Source organism: Ooceraea biroi, chromosome 1 (genome assembly GCF_003672135.1).
Source record: "Ooceraea biroi isolate clonal line C1 chromosome 1, Obir_v5.4, whole genome shotgun sequence".
Classification (NCBI taxonomy): domain Eukaryota; kingdom Metazoa; phylum Arthropoda; class Insecta; order Hymenoptera; family Formicidae; genus Ooceraea; species Ooceraea biroi.
The window spans coordinates 18,154,948-18,164,501 of NC_039506.1; the positions used below are offsets into that span (position 1 = coordinate 18,154,948).

The following is a 9,554-nucleotide window of genomic DNA, read 5'->3' on the forward strand; positions in this document are numbered from 1 at the left end:
TAATATATATCCATTGAATGTAATGTATCCTTTTATTTTTATATATTTTCGTAATAATAAAAAGTAAATTTTTATATATATTAAAATATTAAAAAGATTTCTATATAAAGCTACAGATTTTAAACATTATTAATTAATTAGACGCGAAATTATTAATTATCTTATAAATATTTTCTATTGAAAACGTGTTTATTTCCATATCCTCTTATGAAAATGTCGAAAACGATATAAAATGCTTTTAAAAATATCTGATAAATAAATGAGCACTTATTTGTTTATTTATAATATATTTTATAATATATTTTATTGTATCCTATTTTATTATTACGCATTTTTTATTATGCATAAAAGTCAATAATGCGTTTTTCTTGTTGAATGCAACTTTCTTTCTGCTGGAGCATTAAAAAAAATTAATCAATCAAGGGGAAAAGTCAGCTACGTTTCTCATCTCCTTATACTGAGGCATTCTGATCGATGCATGTACCTAACATCGTCTTAGACAATCATGATGTTAGATGATATCGAATTAATCAATCACAACACGCGTCACTCGCTATTCAGGCATTGATAAATGTTTAAATAAAAGCAGTCACCAAAAGAACTGATTTAATATATTATTACTAGATAGAGAAAGTGAAAAAAACATTTCTATCATGAATAAATAATACTCATAGAGCATGAATTTTAATAAAATTTATCTGATTTCTATTGCATTTGTGCAAACAATACTAATCATATGTAGATCCGAGTTTAAATAATGCAAGCTCTGCTGAACAATCGTTAAGATTAATTAATATCTTTCTTTGTTTCTTATATAACATTTAATAGAGTATAATTATAATTTAATATAATAAATGCGTGTTTTTTTGTCACGTATTGCTAAAGGTTTTACATTAACTCCGATATTAATATACAATAACCAAAATACTATATACATTTTTACTGGCTATTGTCCATCGCTATTTTTTCCTTGCTAAAGCATTTTGCACACGCGTTAAATATATGAACCAAATATCATACAGCATCGAAATTGCTCTTATTAAAATAAATTATTAAACTAAAGCAACCCCCCGACTATACATATATCCCGGCATTTCCTTCTCGCTGCTTTTCTAAAGTCCAAGTATGCGTTGGTCTTAATAGTCCATTCGACCAAAGCGAGCGAACAGGTGGACGCGTGTTCGTGCGTCAGAGCAACTACGGAGAATCAAGCAAGATAGAGAGAGAGTTGGAAAGTAGGCCTTTGCCGCGCAGTCAGTTGTCGGCTACGTGTCCGAACGATTGGTTGGCACAATGCTGAATGTAATGGTGAGTTTTCGTGCATCCATCAACCGTATGACGTGTTCGCCGTCGTCGGAAACATCGTTGTGGGAGTCAACTGCCAATTTTTGTGCGCGAATCTTGTTGCACGTTGCACGTCTTGCTTAAATGTACTGCGTGATACTCCCACCACGTGTGTTGGCACGCGCGCGAGGCTGTCAAAACTGTGACTTGTGAATTGTCGATATGAGAATTTGAAATTAAGATAGATTGCGGAATGTAAATTAAATAAATGAACGTAAGAAAACTATGATTTAATTAAATGATAATTCAAAAAATGGAACCTTTACCGCGCGCGCGTTCACAGATATACGTATTTTAATTTTGTGTTTCCTTGAAAATTGTATTTTGTATTTCATTGCAGCGATATTGTCGATCGAAGCTTTAAAGTTTTATTATCTCGCAAACAGAAGCTTGTAATAACCACAAAGACAAATTACAAAATAAAAATTAGAAAACATTTTAAAGCAACGATGACATCATACAAATTTTATTTTATATATTTTAAACGTTGTTTAAGTAATTACCAAATTATTAATACTAGTCTATTAACGCTAGAGTTTTATAAATTCACTTACAGATTATTAGTCTTCTAAATTTCATAGAAATATATAATGTTCAAAGAGAGTGTAATGTCATTAAATACACAATTAATGCTTAAAATATAATAGTTCATATATACACAGCAAGAGTACACGTGTGCGGTAGTCACGTGTTCGATAGATCGCGGATATATATTATCTATAAATCAGTAAATCGAGAATACCACTATCTTTTATGGATGCCGGCAAACTGTTTCCAAGGCGCTGCGCGTCACCGGATCGTGAAAGTTGATTCCTTCTTCGACGATGTTTTTGCTGTACGCTCGTTAAACGCATTTTTTATCTCCACGTCCATAATCGTGATTGTTTCTCAAGCGCATCTCGTTGCGGGCTCGTTGCGGCAAAAATCCAATTTTCCGTTACGGTGCTTTCACCGCATTCGCGGCCGTCGTTCGTCGTGCTTTGAAAATCGCGCGCAATAACGATCGCAATTTCCCGTTACGCCTATCAGGCGTTACATACCGCAATTACGAGCGGAAGTTACGTAATGCGTCATCGCCGCATGCGACATTGCGGTCAAACAAGTGCAAATTTAAAAAATTCAACTGAATTTTCCCGCCATGCTACCGTCGCGACCGTCGCCGGTCAGGAAGATGAAAGTGACTTTCATTCTCGGGGGTCTTACCGTCCGCTCGCTCGCATCGCATGCCTGACATGGCATAATTACGCGTCGCGTTTGATTTTTATTGTGCGATGCAAGCAACATTGTCTCTTCCGTGAAATTCTCGCTTGCTAGGGAAGAATGACTCCGGAACGCGAGCGTTTCATTCATTATTGTTCTTGATTATGATCTCTATATTTTCGGCGAAAATCTTGCTATGTTTGCAAATCTGTAATTCTAAAGAAAATCTACTTAAAATTATAAAATTGCTTATCTATTTAATTTAAATCTATTTAATTTATTTAAAATTATAAAATTGCTTCGCGACAAAATTTTTCTTAGAGGTAAATATATAACAAATATATGGAAGATATAAAAATATATTATAAAATATAAAAAGTAAGTAAATAAAGTGTTGGTTAACTTTGTGAAAGTACTGATAAACTTTAATGCACATTATGAATTAAAAAATGCCTAAGGAGATAAATGTCATAAAATCTAAATTATAGAGCTCCGTTTACATTTTCTGCTTCATCAATCACTTCGTTAATCGAATGCAAACCAACTCATTCGAATCCAACTCATACAGATATATCCTAGAATTTAACGTCTCTGATCTACGTAATTCTGCCCTTCGATCATTTATGTTGCTCTTTAATTCTTCCCTCTTTCATTAAAAGTTATAATTATGTCGTTAAGAGTTTACAGAAAACTCAGTCTCAGTCTGAGTCTTGAAAACTTTTCGTACATGAGCACATTTGCAAATGGAGGGAATTTGCCATTACATACATTCGAGCACAAGATGAACTGTATATGCATCGCGATGTACACATTACGAAAGGATCACAGCTACAAAACTCAGCCAAGCGTGCTCTTTGACATCAGTGATACAATCAAGGCTCCTTTTGCAACATTTGCTCATGAATATGAAATATACTGACATACATCTTCGACTCGTGTTCTTTGGCTTAATTGTGCAATATCGTTATTGCATCGCATGCGCGTTATTAGAATAAACGCATTGCATCTAGATTAGGTCAGCAAACGTGTGATTTCCTGACGAGACGATCATTTCGCACAATCAACTAGAGCATCTCATGTCTACGTTGTAATTTAGATCTAGCTGAACAAGAAAGCTAGACAAGAACGCGCGTTATTGTTGCGAGTGATCACTAGATCAGCTATATCGGTATACATATATTAGAGAAGTCATTCATACCACATACTTAATTGAGAGACAGCTGAAGGATTTGAAGTTTTGTAATACATACCTATCTTGTTATTTCTTTTATATATAATAATGCACTCTTTGTGCCATATTTAACAATTATTTAATAATTTCTTTTTAAACTTATCTGAACTAAAATATTCTTTTCATTTAAATTAATCGCTATTATTTTGTCACGTACACCAATGATGGTCAACCTAGAATTTTAATATCGTATTTATCTTTTTGATGCCGCTCGTCTCAATTTGAATAATTATCATTTCTATAGATTACGCTTTTCTGCGCGCTGACCATCCTCAGTCTGAATCACTGCCATGAACTGCCGTCAAAGATTGAAGTCGAGACCTCGATCAACCGAACGGTCGACGAAGTTGAGAAGCTGATGCGTCAGAACACGACGTTACCGCATCTCAGTAGAAACGAGATCGTTGATATCCTCTTCAACATCACGTCCAAAGACGTCGAAGCGTATCAGAATAAAGAGATGATGGAGGAGGCGAGGAAGATCTATCAAAGGGCGCTGATGGTCGTTTTGCCCTACAACGAGGAGGACGCGAAAGGAAACATCAGCGATCTGTATGCAAAGCCTCCGATAGTCCAAATAATCACTGATCCTTCTTCCAGTCCGGATCTCAAGGCGTGGAGAAACAAGAAGTTAGAGCCGTACACGCAGGAAACAGAACGCGAGAAGGAACCCCTCGGGAATCTCGTGGTAACGCACGCTTCCGAGAAGACCACGAAGACGCGCTACAAGAATCACAAGGAAACGTACTCAGAATTAGAAACGAAGATGCCATTGAAAGAGATAGCGAAGTTGGACTCAGCGCCCACAAAGTTTAGCTTTAATCTGGAGAATCTGCAGAAACAGTCGACCACCGAGGAACCAGAAACTACCAGACGACCAGTATATCAAAGACCATCGTCTTACTCCGTCAAGAATAAAAATGTCTCTGCAATATACAGCACGAGTACGACAACAGATCGAACGACAACGACGAGTTCCAAGGACACTTCGACGATTGGCTTAAAAAAACTGCGAACTTCCGCGTCCCCACCTTTAAACCATAACGGTAACGTCTTATCTATCGACCAGTGGCGTTATAATGCACCGACGAGTGCAACGCAAAATCCCACTACATCGCCCAAAACTGCGGATTCGCCTTCTCCTACAGTTTCCAAGAGGTTACCGTACCTTTCGATTATCAAGATGCCAAAGGATGTTATAGCTCCGACGGTGATCAGTAAAACTAAGGACGCTTCGCGGATCGTGAAAGTAACGTCTGGAAAAATGCAAGTGGCAAACACCGAGCAATCAGTTTCCATCTATGTGACCCCAACGTCCTCCTCCTTCTCCTCTTCTTCCTCTTCTTCTCCTTCTACTCCATCTCCTTCTGAAAAGCCTAAATACAGCTCGACTTACAACTTGAACTCTGGAGGATTCCGCACGATCACAACAACCACCATGCGTCCGGAAGTGATGGATCTACTCGCTTCCATTGGGCTTCGACCGGAAAATGCCACAAACGTGGAGGAGGTCTTCAAGAAGAGCAAGGTGGACCTGGAGATCAGTTCCCGGATTCCCGACAGTGGCGGCGTTAGCCATTCGACTTCCGGTCTGACGACCGCCGATTTACCATCAGTGACCGCTCAAAACGCCTTTGGGAATGTTCCGGAGATTGGAAAGGGGATGAGCAATCTAACGCCCGATGTGCGGTTGCTGTTCCAGCGGTTCGGTCTACAGACATCCGGCAACACGGTAGCTGCTTCTACAACCTCCACATCCGCGCCGCGATCGACCACGAACACGTACACCAACTTCAAACCTCTTCCAACATCGAAGATCAAAGATCGAGATATGAAGGAGTTCCTGGCACAGTTTGGGCTCGGTATCAATGAGGGCGTCAGACAAAAGAAATCCATGCCGGCGTCGACGGAACGTCCGTCCTTGATCGAGGCTGTTCCAAGTAACATGAGACGGATCCTCGAAAACATCGGTCTGATCTCGCGCACTACACCAAGAACAACGACGACAACGACGACGACAACGACGAAGACGCCAACGACGATAACGGCGCCGAAGACGGAGAACGTGAAACCGACGGAATTGACCAGTTCCATGTTTCACGTCTTCAAGCCGCACGAGGTCCGCGTGAAAGACGAGCGACAGAGGAAGAAGATCAACGAGCTCCTGGACACAATCCGACTGGTGCAGGAAGGCAAGGCAAACGCGACGGATGTGCGAAGGGTGGCCAACGAACTGCTCGCGACCACGAAGACCCTAAGGGAGGGGCCGGATCCGTTGAGTCTGGAGGAGATTATCAGGATTTACAACGAGGACGTAAAGAACGAGGTGAAGAGGGAGCAGAGTTCGCCGGAAACCACTCCGACCATCACCGACAGTGACCCGGATGTTGCCACGAACTCCACGTCGATGCTTACTGGTATAAAGAAATTCATGACATCCGTTTTGGGCACTTCGGAATTGTGGGTTGGCAGGATCATTCACAGTCTGGCAAGGATCAGGCGCATGCTAACCAATATGGGGAAATGAGAATGAGGCGGTCGCCTTCCGATTAAGACCGGAAACTTATTCTTTGGAACATCCTATTACTAAACACTCATTCTACTGTTCTCTCGTTCTCTCTCTCTCCTTCTCTCTTTCTACATATACGTATGTCTCTTTTTCTCAGCATGAATTCTCTGTGGGCTACATCTCTTCCCGCTTCTACTTCGATGTTTGCTTTGTATCTCATCTTTGAGAATCTGAGGTTTTCAAATCCGAAGCGAATAGAGATCTAAATTATAAAGGAGATCGATCGATTGGTACAACATCAAAAATGCATAGATATTAAAAAATGATACAGATGTTTTGATTATTTATCGTAGATGTATTGTTTACAGTAAAATCGGGACGTCATGGGCGATGTGAAATGGATGAATGATTTTGCATAGTCAAAGTTTATTAATTATTATATCGACTGATCAAATCGTTTCATTTTATCATTTATACTGACCAAACTGACCGAAGGATCTGTACAGTCACGGTGAACTTGGGATACACCGTATTTGCAATGATGCAATAAACTTTGATAATTGACCACATATTTTCTCAATGACGCGTAACCAGGACGTAAATTACACAGCTTTAAACGAGCCTTTTACGTGCTCCATTTTTATTAGATAGCAACGTACGATAGTAATAATAATAATAATAATAAAGCAAAAAGATCAGTGAAGTAAATATTAATTTACACATTAATGTAAAATAGTAAATTGAAAGATCTAATATTAATAATGATTATCCGTGAACGCGATCTAAGTCACGAGCTGTGAGCTCTCACGCCCTGTAGGTAGTTTCTAAAACCGCTGCAGAGATTAATGCAAAAAGGTAGTAAATTCCGCGTCGGCATTTATGCTGAGAACGATCTTCGAGGCGGTTCTTTTTGTACGCAGACTTTTTCTACGCGCATACATTACCATCGGTCAGATGTACAACTTTCATCCCACGTTCCTAAAGCCCCCCAACAGCAATGCGCGTCGTAATGCTGCATGAGAATGCCGGACTTACGTGCGTGGCCGCGCATGCGAACCGGTTCGCGGGCCAAGCGATCTCATCGGCGCCGATCGCGAATCGTGAATGAGACGAATCGTAACACGAAATAAACGAAATTTGTAATCTACTTTTTACAGACGCGCGAGCACGGTTCCTTCCGCCACCGTGCAATTACGCCGCGATAAATTACAATGTTACGTTTCACTCTTCGTGGCCTACTAACGCGTTATCCGCAACTTTTAGCCCCTTATTAACTCTCGAGCTATTACTTAAAACTGATACGTTCCCACCGTCATTATAGTCATTATCGTTATTGTCCTATCATTATTTTACGCTTGATGGTGAAATTTATTATCTTGATTGAAACTTACTCCTTGATGCTTTCCATAAGTGCGCAATGCGCTTTATCAATAATTATTGAATTATTATTAATTCACTCAGCTTCGTCAAAGTTCAATTTCTCGCAATGTCCGATTTCTTTCCTGACATTGGGATTTACGTCATCGTCTTCTAGATTTACCGTAATTTTCGACATTCTTTTCAATCGACAAATTTCCCCGCGTCGCACAAAACGGATTTGCTCGCGCGAGTGCGAGAAATCGCACAGATCGAGCAGCGATTCACCAGGAATCTTGTCGCAGAATCTATAGATGCTTCCTCGACGACGACCTCGACGACGACCACGACGGCCTCAGACTCCGCGAAGGACAGTTCGGACTTGTTTGGTACACTGACGCCGACGTCGTCGACGACCGCGGCTACGAATCTCGTGGCGTTGGAGGAGTCCTTCGGTGGTATCACCAGCGAGCCAGACCCCGTTGTGCCAACCAAGCGAAAAAACGGCCTGTACTTCCTAGTGGACTGGAACACCTTCCTGGAGGTCGGCGAGGAGAACAACGAGAAGGTGAATCTGAGGTTCCAGCCGAAAGTCGGCGACAGATCGAGATTTCTACCAGTCACTGTGCCGTAATCTCTCTATGAAAATTTATCCATTTCATAATATTATAATAAGACAGCGTGTCTTATATAAACGCTATTTCATGCACAAGAACCATAATATCCACGGTCGATTGGTTTAAAAAACTCTAAACTATTTAACATGATTTACTATATTGTCTATGTCACTATATGATTTCATGTTTAGTATAATTTCTCCAATAAAGAGAGAAAGAGAGGATATATGCACATGAAAATTGGAGAAAAGGAGAGGGAGAGAAAAAGAGAGAAAGAAAGAGAGATTTTAATATTTAATATACTTTACATTATTAAAAAGGAATATTAAGAATTACATGTATATATTGACACTGTTTTAATTTTCGCAATTTTCTCTTAAAAGTTTTTTAGTAAATGTTAAGATTAGGAACGACTTCATCGATTTCAATGACCATGACATGTATTATCAAGGACATGGCTCTGATTAACTGCAAACAATTTTAACTGTCGCTCATTGTATATTATAAAATTATGAACAAAAGATAGTAAGTATTTAAGTATTAAGTATTTAAAGATAATAAGATCGCCTCTAATCTTAACATTTATCCTTTTCTTAGTTAAATCACATTATTAATTGTTTAGATATAGCATTTCTGGCAGTTTGAATCGTTCAGCGATTTAGTTCGATTCTTACAAGTTAATCGATTATAGGACGAATGTACGTTGCACGAATGCATGAATGCTATAATTTTTAGAAAGTATGGCATCACTATAATAGGTTTATGCATGCTACTTGAGTTCTTTGTATAGGCGACATACATAAAGATCTTTCTATCGAGGAAATGTTAAGTCCAAAGTAAGATTGATTTTGTTGCAAGAAATGTTTAAGCTATTTACATATTATAATAGCAGAGGAAACTCAGTGAACAAAGAATGTTAAAGAACATAAGTAAATAAGATGCAAAAGGAATACAATTGTTACTTAATAATTTTATTTAATTTAAAGACAATTAAATACATTTAAGATTTTTATTGAAAATGTATATGAAGTCTAGAATGTATTAATATATGGAGAGATAATTGTGTTAATATGCTCTGTATAATAAAATTTAATATTTATACAAAGGAAAATAAAAATTCTTTCTTTTATATGGCTGCAAATTACTATTGATAATAATTACATCTGTAACACGTTACATTTTTTAAAAATATTAATTATTAATGATATTACTATATGTAAAGAAATTCCGATAAATAATATTGATATGTTTCATTCTCTGAATTGGAATGGTTGATCGTCACACTTACGATGAATGC

The 9,554-nt window shown here is 38.4% G+C and overlaps 1 protein-coding gene across 1 annotated transcript; it reads left to right on the forward strand.

Annotated features, from left to right (window-relative positions):
* The first annotated feature begins 1,293 nt into the window (after positions 1 to 1,293).
* On the forward strand, positions 1,294 to 9,386 carry LOC105283348 (mucin-5AC). The gene is made up of 3 exons (XM_011346037.3): positions 1,294 to 1,308; positions 4,020 to 6,192; positions 7,946 to 9,386. Exons 1-3 carry the CDS (start codon positions 1,294 to 1,296, stop codon positions 8,272 to 8,274), a joined length of 2,517 nt encoding a protein of 838 aa, XP_011344339.2. The 3' UTR covers positions 8,275 to 9,386.
* The last annotated feature ends 168 nt before the right edge of the window (positions 9,387 to 9,554 follow it).